Source organism: Microtus ochrogaster, unplaced genomic scaffold (assembly GCF_000317375.1).
Source record: "Microtus ochrogaster isolate Prairie Vole_2 unplaced genomic scaffold, MicOch1.0 UNK1, whole genome shotgun sequence".
In the NCBI taxonomy this organism is placed as follows: domain Eukaryota; kingdom Metazoa; phylum Chordata; class Mammalia; order Rodentia; family Cricetidae; genus Microtus; species Microtus ochrogaster.
Genome location: NW_004949099.1, coordinates 38,544,330 through 38,564,329, shown reverse-complemented (window position 1 = coordinate 38,564,329; position 20,000 = coordinate 38,544,330). Strand labels below are relative to the sequence as shown.

The 20,000-nt window shown below is 49.2% G+C and overlaps 1 protein-coding gene across 1 annotated transcript in view; it reads right to left on the bottom strand.

Moving 5' to 3' along the window:
* Positions 1-20,000, bottom strand: part of Vwf (von Willebrand factor) — a 147,916-nt gene that overhangs the window by 58,011 nt on the left and 69,905 nt on the right. Inside the window, exons 17-22 of the mRNA XM_005365251.2 lie at positions 16,563-16,657; positions 15,349-15,509; positions 7,504-7,607; positions 5,977-6,115; positions 3,895-4,029; positions 1,060-1,206 (exon numbers count right to left, since the gene is read on the bottom strand). Of these exons, the coding sequence (XP_005365308.1) occupies positions 1,060-1,206; positions 3,895-4,029; positions 5,977-6,115; positions 7,504-7,607; positions 15,349-15,509; positions 16,563-16,657 (781 nt within the window). The remainder of the gene's footprint in view (positions 1-1,059; positions 1,207-3,894; positions 4,030-5,976; positions 6,116-7,503; positions 7,608-15,348; positions 15,510-16,562; positions 16,658-20,000) is intronic.

Sequence of the window (20,000 nt, the reverse complement as noted above, 5' to 3'; positions counted from 1 at the left end):
CACACACACACACACACACACACAAGATTTTTGCCCCTGCTGTACCTGCAGTACCTGGAACAGCCAATACATTGAGTAGAAACATAGTCAGGATTGTTAGACCTTTCTAGAAATGGAGTGGGCTGCCTCGTGCAGCCCTCACTGACGTAAACAATTTAGACATAGACATTACTGTCAGCGATGTTGCAGGCACCACTTTCAACAAAAATAAACAGAGCTCCTTGTCACCATCACACCACTAAGTAATACCATCAAAGCCCCCAAGTGTGGAAACCTACACAAATGCCATCGTAAGGAGATCCTCAGCAGGCTAACAAAGTACTCCCAAAAAAGCTAACCTGGGATCCTGAGAGGTAAGTCAAATGGTGACATGCTTGCCGTACCGGCATGGGGACCTGAGCTCAATCCCAGTACCCACATAAAAAAGACAGTCATAGTGGCGTGCACATGTGACCCCAGCACTAGGGAGGCAGAGATAGCAAGTCCCCAGAGCTCACTGGTCCCCTAGCCCAGCCTGACTGATGAGAAATCCCAGGTCCCAATGCAAGATTTTGCCTCAAAACACAAAGTGGATGGCTCCTGAGAATGATGCCCGAGATTGCCCACTGGCTGCCCTCCAGCAATGCCCACACATACACTGACATACATATGAACATGCATGCATACGCGTACACATGCACATGTGCATGTGAGCATGTGTGCTAGCCTGAGCTTGCTGATAAGATAACATTCAAGAATGGATGGCAATGATTTAATAGTATATGTGCTTAATTTGCCTCTTTGGGTTAAGAAACCTAAAAAAAAGTCACCCTGACTACTCTTGTTCTCCCTCCCCTGGGCAAACAAAATTGTTCCTTGCTGGGCCAGTTGAGACACTGCTAAAGATGCCTCTGTCCTCCCTGTGTGCAGCCAGCCTCCATGGCTGCTTAGCTCTCTTTGTGTGGGGAGTAAGGAGGCTGGACCAGAGAACACTGTCTTCCAATACAATGGGGATGGGCAGCAGGTCACTACATGAGCCACATGAGTCACAGGCAAGATGGAGCAAGAAGGGCCGCTGACCTGGTGTGTGTGCTTCAGGACCACGGAGACACTGAGGTGGCGGTCCCAGACCACAGAGAGGCCTTGACTCAGCAGCAGGATGATGTACCGGCCAGACTCCACCACCTCGAAATGAGACTCATCTTTTAGGGGCTTCTTCACGTTCACCTGAAGAAAGAAGGAACCCGGAAGGGAAGTAAAAGAAGTTGGAGTCCAGGGCTCCCCTCTATGTTCATAGCTTGTCTGTCTGCCTTGCCAACCGGCACCAGCGCTGGCCCTCGAGACCTGCATGGGTCACCAGCCACTTTCTCTCAGAACTCCCTGAGGCCGGCACCATACCTGGGCTTTTGTGTCCATCTGACCAGACACCCTCCCATGCTAACAAGATGGCAGTGAGAGCACCGTGAAACAGACTGGCCCATTTCCCATTACCTCATGAGAAGGGGAGAAGGGGGGGGGGTCTCTGACCCTTGCTTGTCAACTATACCAGTCCCCTGGCTTGTTTTCTAATGTGGTGATGATTTTAGACATCTTCAGTCACCTGGGTGAAAAATATACCCACCTATAACACTGAGCCCCCAACTCCTCATACCGCCCTCCATTCTCCGGGGTGACTACCATCAGGAGCCGAGACTGAAGGACAGGGACTGTTAAGCTCCATGCTTCAGGCAGAAGCTTCCAGAAGTCTGGCCTGAACTTCTCTCCCTGCCCAAGTTGTCTCCACTGACAAACCCTCAACAGCCACCGCAGAGCACTCAACTGATTGTCGGGTTCACAATGCAGAGGCTGAGACCAAGAACCTGCCACTCTTCACGGAGCTCCTCTCCCGAGGAGCCTGCCCCACGTGGGGCTCATCACCTCTGCAAATTCTCACCCCGCAGATCTGCCATCACCTCTGCAGGCTCACTGCTATCGTCTGCCCTGGCTGGAACTGAACTCTGAAATAGAGTAGGCCCTGTCGGCTCCTAGTCGGCACACTTCCTAGACAGTTTTCCTTTCCTGTCTATAGAAAATGCACTTCCAGTCCCCAGCTGTCAAGGGTGGGCACTGACAAAAAATCGGGGAGCAGGCAGGGGCCACGGGAGCAAATGAACCCAGTCTTTAGGAGTCTGTAGGGTTGCACATATCCAAACCAACTGAATCAGATCTGTGACCCAGGGACAACCAACCAGTGCAAATGTAGATTCTGGGGCTCCATCTGATCTACCAAGGTATGACTCTGAGGTGGAGCCTGGGGACCTACACCTAACCCCTTCTTGAGCTATCAGGATACAGAGGCTGCATCTGCAGGTTCTGCTTCTCTATTCACCTTGTCAGACCTATTCATCTGAGGAAATGAGGGTGTGGCTTGGTAGGAGAGCGCCGGCTCAGCAGGCCCGGGCCCTGGCATCCATACCTGGCATGACATGTCCCTTCGATGGATGCACACGCAGTAGTCCCCACATACCATTTGTTTTGCTTTCTGTAGTTTCAGTTTATTACGAAAGTATTGAATGGAAAATTCCAGAACAGCGATTAAGCTTCAAATAACTTCCATCACAACAGATTGCATTATTGCTCTATTTTATTATTAGCCAGCATTCATGCCTTTTTCTCTTTACTTCATTATCCAAACATTATCATCTGTGCTAGATAGTTTTATATCAGCTTGACACAAGTTAAAGTGATCTGAGAGGAAGAACCCTCTGGTATGGGACAATTGTCTATATTCTGTCAATTATGTTGAAAATAAATGCTGCTTGGCCAGTAGCCAGGCAGGAAGTATAGGCTGGACAACCATACAGGAAGTAGAGGCAGGTCAATGAGAACAGGAAAATTCTGGGAAGGAGGAAGCCTATTCCTCTCCCATCCTGCCCAGACATGGAAGAAGGAAGATGTGACCTGCTCCACTGAAAAAGGTACTGAGCCATGTGGCTAACACATACTAGAATAATGGGCTAATATAAGTTATAAGAGTTAATAAGAAACCTGAACTAATAGGCCAATCAGTTTATAACTAATGTAGACCTTTGTGTGATTTCTTTGGGGTTAAATGGCTATGGGACATGGTGGGAGGACAGAAACCAGGCAGGACAGAAATCTCAGTCAACAACCCTCAGTTGAGAAAATGCCTCCATAAGATCCAGCTATAAGGCATTTTCTTAATTGGTGCTTAGTCAGGGAGGACCCAGCCCATTATGGGCAGTGCCACCCTTGAGCTGGTGGCCCTGGGTTCTATAAGAAAGCAGGCTGAGCAAGCCATGAGGAACAAACAGCTCCCCTCCATGGCCTCTGCCTCCGTTCCTGCCTTCAGGTTCCTGTTCTGTTTGAGTTCCTGTCCTGAATTCCTTTGATGATGAATAGGGATGTGGAAGTGTAAGCCAAATAAACCCTTTCCTCCCCAACTTGCTTTTTTCCCATGCTGTTTCATCACAGCAATAGAAACCCTAACTAAGACATCACCAATATATATAATAGACCACACTGGGTTCTATACTATCTGTGACTTCAGGCATCCACTAGGGGTTTTGTCCCTCTGTCATGAAGAGTGACCACTGTATGTGGAAGGGAAACTCCTCCCACGTGCCACACTCTGCCCCCTCCCCCAGTCAGCGCGGCCTCTTCCTGTACATAGGCAGAGATCACTGCTCATCCTTTCCCACACACAGACCACCCTTGAACCACAATGGGCTCGCACACTCTGTATTGGTCTGTCATTGCTCTGCTCACAGGACAACATGTCAGGACCTGTGTATGTCACTAGGCCTCATTCTCCACAGTGGCTGCCCATTCTGGCAGCACAGTTCTCCATGAACACAGGGTAAACACTCCCGATAAACTGAGGGACAAGAAGGGAAGGGGGAAATGGGCACTTACCTCTCCATCAAACAGTTCAATCTCCCCTCCCTCCACCAGGACAGTGACTCGCTTCTTGCACTTCACTGAAGGGTAACTGCACCCCTCATTTCCCACCAGGATCCGGAAGGTTCCAGGGTTATTGCCACAGTAATCCTGGAGGAAGAAGGCACCAGGAGGGAAAGATTATCCCTTCTCCCAGACCAGAAGATGATATCATGACCTCTGCGGGGCGTGGGGTCTTTGAATACATGTCACAGAATATCATCAGATGTGCTGTGTATGTGGGGGACAGGAAGCAGTGTTCACAGGTAAACTCACTCATGTGTCCAACCTCAGCCCTCACAGATGATCCCGGTACCCATGGTCAGTGCAGTGACATGATAATGAACACAAAGTGGAACAGGGGAGCTAGAGGACTCAGCATGTATGTCCACATACAAATACATATATAAACATAAACCTACCCATATAAATACACATATGTACACACATGCATGTACAAATACCTGCACATATTTATATAAACTTGCACATACATATATGCACTCACATACACACATATACATATACACACGTATATACATGCAACTACACAAGCATACAACAATAAAGATGCATACACATATTCATATCATAAGTAAACATGTATCCACAGGTGCACACCTGCATACATACATACTTGTAAAATATGTATGCGGTCATGTGTACCCATATACACATACATGCACACATATACATACAAGTACTCACACACAGATACAGAAAACACATCCCTGTGTCTGAAAGGGAGCATTAGTCCACTTCCTGGCACCGCTGGGTGACATGGCTTGAGCTGGTTCCTGGTCACACAGGTTAGAAGTGGAAGAAGGCTGCAGGTGTTGGCTTGCTTTTGTCCCCAGCTGGCTTTCCGAGGGAGAAAGCTAAGCCTATAATGCCTCCCACAGGAAAGGCTCCAAGAGAAGGAAGAGGATCAAAGTGGGGGAGAAAAGCCAACACAGGATCTGAAAAAGAATTTCTGAAAACAGGGTAGCTCTGCAAGGCTTGCCAGGCGAGGGGTGCCAGGGAGTGAGTAACGCCATCCCTAAATCTATTGCTTCTGGAAGTCATTAGACAGGCTGACCCTTGAAACTGGTGCCACCCTGTCTTTTGATGCTCAGGCAAAGAGTCTGTGGGGAAGCTCTAGGGGAAACACCCAGAGGCATCAGCAAGAGCCATTTCAGGGTGTGCGCACATTGTCTCCCCAACACACTATCTTCCTGGGCCAGCTGGGGTACGTGAGGCCAGCCTGGCTGGTGCCCCAGAAAGTTCCATCCCCTCCAAGCGTGCTCTGCACATGGGGACCATGTTTACCAATAATGCCTGACACACATGTCCTACAGCCCCGTCTCGGGCTTTGAAGTCCTACCTTCAGATCACTCCAAGCCACCACCTCCCCCAGGAGCTGCACCAGCTCAATGTGTCACAGAGTACACAGGGCTGAGCTCTGGGGAAAGCGCTTGTCCTCCTTGATAAACCAGCTGGTCTCAGCCAACAAGAAAAACTCACAGCAACCCACAAAGCGGGGATAAGGAGGCACACGGGCTGTCAGGGACTCACTAGTTAAGATGTCCTAAATTCTTACTACTGGGCTGAATGGCATCTGTGACCCCAACCTCCCCTCCTCACTATGTGAAACTGACCAGGATAGAGATGAAAATGGTAGCAAGTTTCAGTAGGGCCATAGGTCAGGCCATTTCCTCCAGGGGCAAGGAACCCTTCTGCCCAGGGGTACTTTACAACAGTGGTCTGTCAGGGAGGGTGAAATCCAGCCAGGATCAGCTCCCCACAAATCCTGGTGTAGGTGTCCACCAAACTGAAGAGCTGTCTTTCTCTAATCTATACCTTACCTCACACCAAACCAGCTCAGAAAATTAAATTCTGTTCTTAAACTCCATAGACCTTCAGGTACCCTTTGGGGGCTTAGAAAATTACTCTCACAAAAACCAAACCCCAAAGTTCTTCCTACAGACAGAATCTGATCAGGTAACGCCCAGCCTGCAGCCAGCACGTCCTGCTCTGTTAGATACAGACGGTCCCTCCTCCCCTTGCTCTGGGTCTCACCTGCGCCAGGACGTACTGGCACTCCCCGGGGAACAGGTACTTGAGTCCATCAAAGGTGATGTAGTGGGCCATGCCAAGGGCAGAGCAGGTGGCGTCACACACATGGCTCGTACAGTTCCACTTCCGGTCCAGGCAGACACTAGGAAAAGCAATCCCGTGTTGCTGGTTTGCACCTGAGTGCCAGGGGCTCAGTCGGGTCTCGTGGAACAAGGAGGCAGTGGGGGACAAGAAGACGCCAGATAGTCACCGAGGTAGCTTCAAGAAGTTAAGCATTTGCAGCCTGTGGAAGGAGCCTGGGCCTTACAGGCCTCACACAGGATCTGCAGGGGAAAGGGAGGCCATGCTGCTCTCTAGCTCCAAGGATGAAGCAGGTATGGCGTGAAGCGGGTGTCCAGGGTGATCCAGGAAGTTGAAGGGAAGGTGGGAGTTCTCTATGCCACCTGCCATGGACTCGCTAAAGCGTGGCCTCACCCTGAAAGCTGTAGAGTGCCTGAGATTAGCCACAGGGTCACTGTCTTACAGACAGACCAACAGCCATCTCAAGATGAAGAAGCAGGGACATTCTGAGGCTGGAAATCTGAATGGGTGTGTGCGTCTGCCAGGAGCGGTTTTGTGTGTGTGGTCATGTGTTTATGTCTATACCAATTTGCTGGCCACATGTCCCACCCCTCGCTGCCCTTAACCAGAGCTGATCTAGGGAAGCCCGCTCATGCGTCAGAGGTGGTGAGCTCAGACCTCAGGCACTCATGGCTCCCCGACCTCTGTCCACATGGGCCCCTAAGATTGCCTACAGCCAGAGTAGAAGCTGGGGTGAGTGTAGGGGAGCCAGGGAAGGGTAACCAAAGAAGGCAGAAGGAAACCGCCACTGCCTCCTCACCCTCAGGACACTCATGGACAGCACAGGGATAGGGGAAGAGACGGACCTTGAAATTCGGCCTTAAAGAAGAACAAAATGGATCGTTTGCACAATGGAACCTGGATCATCATGTTAAGCAAATTAAGCCAGACTCAGATAATTATCATGTTTTCTCTTGTATGCAGGGTCTAGATTTATTTAAAGGATGCAAAAGTAGAACAGGGACTGCTTGTGGGAGAGGAAGGGACAGTAAGAACAGAGAGAGGGACAAGAAACGGTGACACAGGAGAATATATGTGCAAAATATATCCTATGCATGTATGTAAATGACTTAATAAAATCATTACCTTGTATGACTATTAAAAATATATAAAAAAAGAAGAAAGGAAGAGGGAGGATTGAGAGGACCTTTTCAACACCACCCCCCACCCTGGTCACTGGACGCCTCTGTGGAAGAAGTTCCGAGAACAGAACTGCCCATCTGTAGGGAGCAGGTGCGTGGCCAAGCAAAGGATGGAAAGGGGCATTTGACAGACGGGGAAGCAGAGGCAGAGTCAGGACAAGAGCACTCAGGTTCTCAAGGGTGTGAGGACAAGTGTCACAAGTCCTGCGTCCCACAGACCCTTAGGCCACCTCGATGACTGGTCCCCAGGGCATACCCAGAGGCTCACCAGGTGTTGCAGCCGATCTTCACTGTATCTCCTGGGGCATACTCTTGGCCCTGGTGGAAGCAGGGACATCGCTCCAAGGCCACACACTTGTTTTCATGGCGGACCTACAGGAAAAGAAATCAAGCGTGTCAAGAGCCACAGGGACTGCTATCACTATTACAGAAGTGTCATGATCAAGCCTGCCAGGAGCCCAGCATGAAGAGAGGGACCGAGCCCAGGGCAACCTCAGCAACAAACGAGCTAGGGCAAGAGTCAACCCCAGGCTGGGTGTTGGCAGACACAGGCACCCTCTACATTGTTTCTCCCTGTCACCAGAGACACACTGCCTCTGCCCTGCTGGGTGATATAACCTGGGACACACTTGCAAAGACTTCAGAAACCCGTGTCAGAAGCCCTAGGAGTGCATCTCCCAGGCTCAGCCATGCCACACAAAAGATGGCTCCAGGCTTACCAGGGCCAGCTGGACTGTGACTGAAAAAGCATGGGATAAAACCGGACTCTCTGAACATGGCGAACAATGAGGGCTGATGAGAAGCCAAGGACAATGGCAAGGGGTTTTGATCCTACTTAATTTTCTGGCTTTGTGGGCGCCTAGCCAGTTTGGATGTTCACCTTCCAAGATATGGACGGAGGGGGGAGGACCTAAGACTTACCACAGGGCAGGGCACCCTGACTGCTCTTTGGACTGGAGAGGGAGGGGAGAAGGGTGGGAGGAGGGGGAGAAGGGTGGGAGGAGGGGGAGGGAGGAGGAGGGGAAGCTGGGAGGAGGCGGAAACTTGTTTTTTTTTCCTTTTCTCAATAAAAAAAAAAAAAAAAAAAAAAAAAGATGGCTCCAGGGGACGTGGGAGTTACGGGTGGAGACCATAGGAGAATTATTTACCAGTGAGCGGAAAGGAGGAGAAAGAAGAGTCAAGTGCTCAGAGGCAGGCAAATGATGCAGTTCTAAAGGGACCCCGGGAGCTGGTTTGCTGTAGGGTGCTAGAGGGTCCTTCACAGAACTCTTTAATGAGGCGAGCAATGCCTACCTACGCTGCTAGGCTTAAAATGGGGAGGAAAACTGCACACACATATCGTTCCAATTTCACATGCATGTAATACAGATTTCGTGGCTAACCAAAGCTAGAAGGAAATAGGGTGGCTGTCCCCAGGTAGTGAGCGTGAGATAAAGAAGTTCTGGGCTTATTTTCTTTTCTAGTTTTAATTTTTTCCCCAAATGTTCTTTGACAAGTAGATATCATATTTATAGCTAAAAATGGATCTCGTATTTGATTATAATTTATAAGAATTTAGTGCCCTGGAGGAGAGACTGAAGACTAGGCAGAGGAGACATATCAAAGTCCGGCTCAAAGTGTGTCCAAGACACATCAGGTGACCCTCCTCCCAAGGTCACCTCTTCCAGTCCTGATGCTCTGGCGTGCTGTCCACAGAGGTGCTGTCCCTCCTTCCTCACCCCCTCAGGAAGTGACTCTGTAGCAGGCTACACATCCCAGGTCTGCTAAGGACAAGTGGGTGGAGAAAGAAACCAGCCTGCTGGCTCAGTGGGCTTAAGAAACACTACCCAGCCTACCCTAACACCACCATGGCCCACTGCCACCTCAATCAAGAAGCCGCCTTGGATACCCGCACTGGCCCGAACTCACCTGAGATGTGATATAATGTTCTTTGATCATACACTCTCCCCTGTTACCATCTCTTGATCCTAGGTGAAGGCCCAGAGCTGCTGGGCTCCAGAGCTACCTAGCTAGTAGGGAGAGGTACCTGGTCTAGAAGATTCTCACTCCAGCGATCTGGTGAGCTACCCTGCAAGCTTGAGCCCCTAGATCTGCAGATGAAACTAAACCCTGGGATATGTGTGTGCAAAGGATTTCCACATCAGAACCGTAGGTTGAAATTGTGGATGCACACATACATGTACTGGAAGATGGAGAGAATCCTATTCTCCACTTAGCACCACATCTGTCAGTCTCAGGAGGTGTCCCTGAGTCCCACATCCTCTAAATAATGGGGCAGAATTGGTCCAAAGAAATAGGAATACGCCAGCCCACTGTGTTCTTCGTAGTGCTTAAGCCTGGGACCCCGGTGTTTAGAATACAAGGGACGTAGGTGACCAGCAGAGAAGGCAGCAGTTTGACAGGGGCAAGGTGGGGCAGCAAACCTCCCTTCAGAGCCTTCCAAGGTTCACAACAAAGACTCAGCCCTCATCCTCAGAGCTTTGTCGGGCTAGACTTCAGTCTGAAGTCAGTCACCTAGTGGCTACCATAAGAATGGCCAACACACGTAGGTTAGTGGAGATGAGCAACAAGCCTTTATGGGAAGGAACACACTGCCCTGATAGATAACCAGGTGTCTCACCACTGAGGTACATGTTCTGCCTGCCACTTGCAAGTAGGCTTGACGAGGGATTCCCAGGTCCCCTGGTGGGCATTCTGGCTGTGCTTACCTCTCCGTCCAGAATTTCTCTGGTCCCACTTCTCCTAGATAGGTCCATGTGCCCAGCCCTCTTCAATGTCCATAACACTCAAACTCCACACAGTGCCAACGACCGCCCTCCTTGGAGTTCTTACTGGCTATGCACACGCTCATCTCTGCCCTGACTTGTTAGTTAAAGCACATGGCTAACTAGCAAGTTGCAGCACCAAGATCAGTCTCAGCCTTCCATATGATGGAGCCAGCAAGGAGGCAGCCCATGACCTGAAAGGAGAGGAGGGGTTCCCAGGCACTGTGTGGAAACTTCCTGAGAATCCCAAAGCCTTAAAAAAAAAAATTCCCAGGCAACTGAGAACCACAGAAATAAAGAAGAAGCACAGGGAATGAGGGAACTGGCCCAGAAGTGGGCAAGTCAGGTCAACAGCCCATAACTGAGTCATACAGCAAGTCACGGTTTGGCATGGAGACACCCATCTCTGCCCAGCATGTCCTTCACGAATAACAGTGGTACCGAGAGAAGACTTATGAAGCCCATGGAAGACTTTAGAAACTGTGGCAGAGATTGTCCCCCACATGGGTTACCAACTTGCAATTGTTCAATAAGCATTGCCCAAGCTGAGAACACTATCCTCGGTCGGTTCCAGGAACAATTATGAGGCAGAAAGAAGTTCTTGTCACCCTTCTCTGGAAATGCCCCTTATTCCTCACCGTACGTGAGCGCCATACGGATCCAGTGTCCCGCGTTTGCCTCACCTGCCCTAGATGGCCCTGCTCCACCAGTATTCACAGCTCAGGGGAGCCGAGGTCAAACGCATGTCGATTAGGACAGTATATGATCAGATAACTCCCACTAACGTGTGAACGACACTTCCTGCGAGACTTCTCATGCTGTGAGGTGTTTTGTTTTGTTTTGTTTTTTAATAAAGTCTTGCTTGCTAACCAAGATGAGTGTACACCCATCACAGATCTGTGAGCCTGGCTAGGTGACAGGTTATGAGTACAAGTATTTTTGATAGAGATGGGTTTCTTGTATCTTATAAACATTTATAACTTGACAAAGTACTCACCTAACTTGCACGAGGGCCCAGAAAATCTCTGGTGCCCAAAAATGAAGCTCACTCTTTCATGAAACCTTGTATCTTGGATCTAGTTTTTAAAAGAATTCTCTGTGTCTTTCAGCCCATCCAAGGACCAGGAGCATGAGCATCCTTCACCGTGGCAGGATGTTCCCTAGTGCCCACAGAACCGGGTATCAGTTTGAAAGATGCAGCTGCTAGGTGCATCAAAGGATAAATCACCATCTCCCAGACAACAGGCTACACTCTCCGCAGAGGCCTAAATATCTGCAAGCCAGTGTCCCGTTCTGAGCGTTAGGGGACCAGAGGGACTGAAGGGTCCTGGCTCTGCCCTAGGCTCCTACAAAGAGCCTCCGCCGTGGCTGGAGTACAGACAGCAGGGCCATGGGCTGTGCTCTGCTGCAGACTAGTGGCAAAGTTAGGTAATAGCCCAACCTAAAGGAGTGGCTACACCAGGCAAAAAGCTTAGGAGTATTTTTTAACTAAAGTAAAAGGCTGAGCCTGGGCCACCTATTAAGTTCCAGTCTGGCCTGCATTACAGAAGAAAGTCTGTCTCAAAGATTCAAAACAGTCAATCAAAGACTTGGGGAGCCTTTTACCACCGTCCATGAACTTACAATGTCAGTGGTGACTAGGACACCACCTACAAAACACCTCACCTGCCAGGGAGTGTCCGTTATCTCTAACCTTCCTCCACATCCTTCCAACTCAAATACTTGGCTGAGGAAGCAAAGGTCCCCCTGAGGAGAGCCTGAGAGCAGCTTCAGGGGCAGACGTCTGCTGCCTGGGGGTAGAGCAGTGGCCTCTGCTCTGAGCAGGTACCGGGCCTGAGACACTGGAAAGAGAAGGCTTCCCATCTCACCTCCAACAGCTCAGTTCTAGGCATAGGGGGGACGTGGAGGGTCATTAGAGGAGGAAACATGGTTTTTTAGGTGAGGACAATGCCACTCAGAGTGAGGCCAGCTCCAGAGCTGACCTGTGACAATGAGATTGCAGAAACAGACTGCAACATCATGATGTCATGTCTGTCATGTGTGATGAAAACCTGTCTGTGTCTTTCTTTCATTTTCGTGTTTGCTTGCTTGCTTGCTTGCTTGCTTGCTTGCTTGCTTGCTTGCTTGCTTGCTTGCATGCTTGCTTGCTTGGTCAGTTGGTTGGTTTTATTGTTTAGAGTGCTGGAGATGAACTCAGCGCCTTGCACTGACTCACATCCTGTGGTGGTTTGAATGAGAAAAGCCCCCCACAGGTTCAGCGTTTTAACACCTAGCTACCAGATGGTGGCGCTAGTTGGGAGAATTAGGAGGTGTGGCCTTGTTGGAGGAGGGTGTCATTGGGGGTGGGCTTTGAGGTTTCAAAAACCCACACTATTCTTAGCTCTTTCTCTCTGCCCTCTACATACCAGTAAGGATGTGAGCTCTCAGCTACTGCTCAGCACCATGCCTGCCTGCTGCCATGCTCTGCACAATGGTCATGGACTTAAACTCTGAAATTGTAGCCCCAAATAAACTCTTTCATCAACAAGTTGTCTTGGTCATGGTGTCTTGTCACAGCAAGAGAACAGGAGCTAAGACACACCCCCAACTCCTATCACTGCCTTTGTTATTTCATTTGGTAATCCATTTTCACTGCATTGGCCCACAGCAGCCTGGAAATGGAAGAAAGCAGACTCACACCACCCCTCCAGTGGCCACTCCAGAGGCGCTAACCCACTCGGTTTCTGAGACTGAGCCTCGGTTGCTTACAGACAGCTCACTCACAGCTCTTACTACATCCTATGGAACTTTCTGGCATTTTTTGAGACGGGATCTCTAAATCTGGTTGGCTTTCAACTCCACATGTATCCAAGAACGACTTTGAACATTGGATCCTGTTGCCTCTATCTACAGGCATGTACCACCATCGCCCATTCCATGCTGGGAGTTGATTCCATGGCCTCCTGAACGCTAGAAAAGCACTCTCCTAACTGTGTTCCATTCCCAACTCCACGATCTTGCTTTTTAAAAGTGTTTTTGCACACATCTCCCTGTACCCAGAGCCGTTCAAGCGAGGAAGGCAGCCTGAGACCATCACAGAAGAGGCCTGTGAGATTCAGATATAGACTGAATGACTACACAAGGGTGTGGGGTCAGAGGGTAGTGGAGGTGCTAACTTACCCCCTGCACCCCATTCCTCCTTCAGTCTCTCTGTTCTCAGCAGATCTGTCTCCGTCAGAAAGTGATTTGCCACCCCCCCCCCTTTGCAAGTCTTCAGAACGCAGAATCCCTGACCCAAACCCTTGGTCTCATGCCATAGTCCTCCCTCATCCCACTGAGAACAGGAAAACAGCCCTGGGTATGAGGTCTGGGCCAGCAGAAGCACCCAGGCAAGATGTTCCCAGCTCCCTTTTCTTTGTGTTGTGGCCAGAAACACGTGTCGAATGCTGCAGCCAGCACACTGAGCACATTTCATAAATTACAAGGCTTTCTCTGCTTTGCCGAATCTGGCCCCGGCTATCTGCACATCAGTCAGCAACGTAATGAAGCAGTTGTGAAAATAATCCAACCTCTACGGACAGAAGCTTTTGTGAGGGGACTCAGTTGCATGCGTTTCTGAGCGTGCGAAGCAGGGGCTTCTGGACGAGAATGGAGCGCCTGGCAGAAGGTCTGCATCCTCAATCTGCAGTCATGCTCCCAGCCCAGGATTGAGGGGTCTAATGCAACTGTTGTAGTTATCAATATTTAGTGCTTCTTGGATGCTTTCCTACACACACACACACACACACACACACACACACACACGTGCACACACACACTTCTCTGAAGAAACGTCCACCCAGTTTGACATGACGGAGTGTGCTAGCTACTCCAGAGGCTGAGGTAGAAAGATTGCATAAGCTCCGTAGTTCAAGGCAAGCCTGGGCAACAAAATGAGGCTTTATCTCAAATTTTTTTTTTAATTTTAACATAAAAGTAAATTAAATGCTTCCTGATGCTGGCATAATCCTGTAGTCTCTTTTCTTGCTTGAGGTTTCTCTCAGGTAAAGATTTCCTCTCCAGGGACACCATAAGGACAACAGTTCTGGTAAAACCCTGAAACACACACAGTAAGACCTTATCTCTTGAGGCTCTTATTCCCTGCTTGTTGCTCAGACCAGAGACTGAGTTCCATTTTCCTGTAGACCCCTGTCATCCTTCTCTTGTAGCGTGAGTCACACTCTCTAGTGGAAGGGCCGCTCTCTATCTCCCTACTAGAGGAAGATGGTTCCAGAATCCTCATGGGAGAAGACAAGTAGGGAGCACCCTAAGGAGAAGCGGTAGAACTCTCCATTTGGGAGAGGGGACGAGGAAGGCAGTAGAGAGCAGTACTTCTGTCCCGCATGCCTCAGTGTCCAGCCTTCCTAAGGACACGGAATAAGTTCTGGTTTCCATGACAGAACACCCACAGCTCCTCAGGCAGTGTCCTGGGCACCATCAGGGCACACTCACGCCGTCCTACCCACACAGATGCCAGCGTCAACCGCTTTGTCTCAATCCTTCACTGCATACTCTGTGTGGTGGAGAGGGAAGCCAGGAACAGCAGAAAGACAGGATGCATTTGAAAAGGGAAAGTCCAGAAGATGCATTCTTCAAGGTGATGATAATACTGTATGTATAATATATTTGATATAAAACTGACCTAATAGTAGCAGGAAGGAGGTCATAAGGCTTTGGGTAGCCTTCAACCATTGCTACCAGTTCTAGAAGATACACAGAGAAGGGGGTCACAAACAAGCATTAGACCTTGTGTGTCTTTCGGGGATATTTACAGCCCCAGAACCAAAATCATGGGACACACAGGGATGGCCAAGACCTCACAAGTCGTTTTATGGAGCCAGAAAACAAAGAGTGAGTGTAGGGAAGCCAGAGTTTGCTTGAGATAAGGCAGGGTTGTGGTGTTATTGTCAACTTGACCCAATCTCAAGTCACCTAGGAAGAGGGGACAGCCAGACTGACATGTGAGAGTATCTGTAAGGCATCATCTTGATTGATAACTGATGCAGGAGGGCCCAGTCCACTCTAGTGATATTGTAGGCAGGAGGGACTGAGTTACACACAAAATTTAGCTAAGCCTGAGCCAAAGAGAGAGGGGGCAGTGAGCAGAGGTTTCTGCTTGAGTTCCTGCCCTGACTCCCCTCCGACCTTAAAACGTAGGTGAACTAAACCCTTTCCTCCCAAAGTTGCTTTTGGTCATGGTGTTTATCACCGTAACAGAAAATCACCTAGAACAGACATCAACACCTTCTCTTGTTCCACAGCCACCTCGATCACCTCTGCCTACAAGGGAATGGATCGGAAGGAGCTCCTTCACCCATGCAGCAGCTCACCATGCCTGGGGGACAGAGGCAGCCAGACACACAGCCCACACTCATGCACTCCAGGTCATAGTTCTGGCATGTCTTGGCACACTCCAGCCCTTGGGCCCGTGGGTTGTCGGCAGGACACACCAGCTTGACCATGGGTGGCCGACAGGACAGGCTCCTTTTGCCTGGAGAGAAGAAAAAGAGATTGTGAGCAAAGTCATGGCAGGTCACCCTTCTGCACTGTCCTGCGGCTCGCAGGTGCTGTCACTCACTCGGGAGACTCAGAGCAGCCCACCCTCCAAGACCAGACACTGCCCAGCCTACAGTGTGCCCTAACCCTGAGTCAGGGTCTCCATGTGAGACCAGGGCTGTCACCTTATCTTTCTCAATGCCTTGGGCCAAGCTGGTGGCAGTTCTAACGACCCTAGATGTCACCTGATGGCCTTTGTCTCACATCCCTCTTGACTCTGCTCTCCCAGTTTGCACTGTGAAAATTTCCAGACTCAGGCTTGAGAAGTCACAGACGATGGTACTAGGAGGGAGCTTGGTGGGACCCAATAGGAACACTTATGAAATAGTTACAGTTCATGGATGGAAAGGCCATCAGCCACAGGGACTCTTGAGAGGCTTTTGCTCCAAGGTCAGCCTCTCTGTAAAGATGGCGGCATCACAGTGTGCCATCACTGACACGCCTCTCCCTCCTTCCGTGTTTTGCCCCCGACCCCGTACATTTGCCTCTGATCTAAAACTGAGACTTTCACCCCTCCCCCATCCGTGTCTTGTCTGCAAACAGGACAGCAACCTTTCAGAGGCTCAAACTGGAAGCCGCTGACCTGAACCCCTCTTCTTTCAGATTCATCCAATAAGATCCCAGGGAAGCATCCTCATCAGCGTGGCCATAGGAAACAAGCCGATGGAGAACAGTGGGTGCCATTCCTAGCACACCTGTCACTAACCCCAGCTGCTCACTGCACTCAGACGACCAGAGGCACACAGATTTCAGGGATTCCCTCCCACACAGGCCAGAACTGCTTGCCTCAATCACGTGAGTTTCCATGTGCAGAGATACATCTTAAAGTCACCCACACAAACAAAGGAGTCAAGGGGATGTGAGGCAGAGCCAGATCCCTGTTTGAATACTGCACACATCAGACAATACAGCCAGCTCTCTCCCCCCACCCATGGGAGGAGTCTAGACAGGAGGAAAGAGAAAAGCCTTTCAGAGCTACAGTACTCACTGCGGTGAGAGAAGGGGCTGCTGAGGACGATGTCTGGCAACAGGCTTCCTGGGGTGCTGCTCGTGGTACAATGCATAAAGCCATCTTCACAGTAACTGCAGAGAAGACACCCCATCTTTTGCTGAAGTTTTCTACACACATTGCCCCTTTCCTCGCCACCCACCCACCCTGCTTACTCTGCTCCTCCCAGCGGGACTTCCCATCCATAACTCTGGGAAGTTTGACCTGCCAATGGCACCAGTGACGGTCAGGACACCAAGCCCAGTAAGTCCCTTCAAATAATTTTCCTATGTGATATCCCTTTGAACATCACCATCACTGGGCTACTCTATTCTCTTGGAGAATAAAACCATCTCCATTGAATTTTCCCCACTTCGCCGGTTGCTCCTTCTCAGCTTCAGCTGTAGCTCATGCCTCCCCTTGGGCATCCCGAGCTTTCTCCTCCACTCTGCTGCCACTCACACCCAGCTCTTATTACAGAAATGCCTCGTTCACTTCCGACAGTGACCCCCTCTGAGCCTCAGACCTGTATATACTAATGTCTTCTTTATAGGTCCCTTTGGTGTCTCAGAGAGACTGCAGGCCCAGTGTGTCCGTACCAGACCCCAGGCTTCTTCCAAGGCTGATCTCTGGACTGGTGTCGCCACCCATTCCATCTGACTGCCTCTCAGACTCTAGGCTTCCTCCCCTGCCCCTCTACATCAGAGCCACCACAATCCAGGACTTTGCCTCTGACATTTTGCAGGTGACGCCGTCACCTCCTGCCTGAGCCATGCAAGTGTCTCCTAACTCACAGTCTTGCATCTATCCTCGCCTCTCTCCAGAACACTCCTTTTGGAAGCCAAATTTCTTTTCAAACCCCAACCACGATTGTGCCCCACCCTTGCCTGAAATCCCTCAGGAGTGTCCCTCCAACAGACTTTCCGTAAAGGGCAGATCCATGAAATATGATTCCCGCCTTCCTCCCTCTTCTCCAGCTTAGTGACCATCTGTGAATCTTAAGGAGCATTGTTCTTTTTAAACCCAAGGGCTCTTGTACACCATTTCCCCAGAACTGAGGTCACTCCTACCCAAGACATGTAAGTAGACACACGCCCACACCACACACGCACATATGAGCATCAAACGTACACACATAAACACAAAGAAAATATTTTAAGTTTCTACACAGCCAAGAATTAACTGAGTGATCCCTACAGAGCGGGAGACAAGCTTTGCCAGAAACACATCTGACAGAGTATGTAAAAAAAAAAATACTAAACAATAAATGAACAAACAATCTAAAGAACAAATGGGCCAAGAACACACAAACAGATCTCAAAAGAAATACAAACATTCAGTAAATACATGAAAAATGTTCAACCTCTTTAGCCACAAGGGAAATATAAACCTAAGCTACACTGAGATCCTAGCTCACCCCCAGTCAGCCCGGCAGTGATGATGAAGCCAGGCAGGTGTCTCATACCTGTAGTGCTGGCACCTGAGAAGCTGAGGCAAGAGGGTTGCCATGAACTAGAGGCAAGCTGGGGCTACCAACTGAGCTCCATGAAACCCTGTCCCCAAAAGGCCAAAAGAAAATAAACATAGAGAAGACCTGGAGAGGAGAAAGAGTCTCCCACACTGTCCGTGGGGTGCAAATTAGCACAGCCACTGTGGAAATAAGCACAGAGGAGCCTCAAGAAACTTAAAACTACAACGACCAGGGGTACCAACCCTGCTCTGCATCTCTGAAGGACTCAGTCGACATCCAATAGAGATACCTACACAATGCTTTTCAGAAGAGTGGTGCCATGGCATTGGCCCGGGTGCTGAACAGGTAAAGTAAGACACACACACAGTGAAGTATTATTCAGCCACGAAGAAGAATAAATTCAGATCGTTTGTGGGAAAGTGGATGGAGGTGACTGTGCAAAGTGGAGCAATCACCAGCCCAGAAAGACAAGTGAAGCATGTTTGCTCTCCTGTGCGGAACCTAAGAAGAAGACACTGAAGCAGAGAGGGAAGACTGGGATGACGGGAGAAAGAAAGAGAAGGAAGAGAGAGACGTGTACGCGCAAAGTACAGCATATGCACATTTGAAAATGCCATAGCCAGGCTCAGGCCTTGGCACAATTAATATACACTAACGAAACACTATGTGAAACAACACAACACGGCTCAGAAAGCTGGCGACCTAAGTAAACGGACACCCTTTGCGTATGGATCAGGAGGCATTACGGTAGGATGACAAGTCTCTGCAAGAAGTCACAGACAGAACGCATCCAAACCAAATCCCAGCCCCAGTTTCTACATAAACTGAGGCTAGAACTTACACGGCACTTCAAAGAGCCCTGAACAGCAAAACAATCTTGACAAAGAAGAAAGATGGAGGAGCCACAGTTTCTGGTTCCAAACCTATTGCAAAGCAGCAGTAATTACAACAATGTGGACTGGCAGATAGACAGGTATACAGACCAGCTAAGTAAACAGCTCGGAAGTCAGCCATCGCCTAGACGCTCAATTGAATTTCTACACCAGTGCCAAGACATGGAAAGGAATATATGCTGTGCCGGGAAACCGGAGTTCCATCTGGGAAAGGGTGAAGCTGGACTCTAACCTTACACCATATCCAAAACGTGAGGGCCAAACGGATCAAAGATCTGAACATCAGTAAAGTCTTAGAAGGAATCATCAGGGTAAATCCTCATGACTTGGGATTTGGCACTGATTTCCTGGCTAGAATACAGAACCTTAAGGAATAAATTAAAAGAATAGATAAATTGATTATATTAAAACATTTTCTGCATCAAAAGGCACTAACAACAGAATGGGGAAAAGTCACAGAATAGGAGGAAGTGTTTGCATTCGTATATCCAGAATATACAAAGATCTCCAATAACTCAATAACAAAATAAACGAACTACCCAGTTCAAAACTGGCTGAAAGATTCAAGTAGTTATACAAAAAAGAATCTATAAAACAACAGGGGGCACATGAAAAGATATTCAAGATTATTAATCATTAAAGAAATGCAAATCAAAACCACAATGAGATGCCACATCATACCTAGTAAGATAGCTATTAGAAATGGGAACGCTTGGGAGACGTCTCCGTGGGTAAAGCGCCCTGCTGTATAAGCACAAGGGCCTACATTTGAAAGTCCAGAACTCTTATAAAGGCCCACATGGCAGCACACCTGTAATCACAGTGTGCCCATGTAGAGATTGCAGAAGATAGAAGAGTCCCAGGAGATCACTGTCCAGCTACTTTGGCACATGCAAAGTAGTAAACCACAAGAGACTCGGTTTCAAATAAGACTGAAGGAGAGGAGTGACATATAAGGCTGTCCTCACCTTCATACATGTACTGTAACAGACCTGAACTCTCACACACACCGGGAAGGGGGAGAGAGAGAGAGAGAGAGAGAGAGAGAGAGAGAGAGAGAGAGAGAGAGAGAGA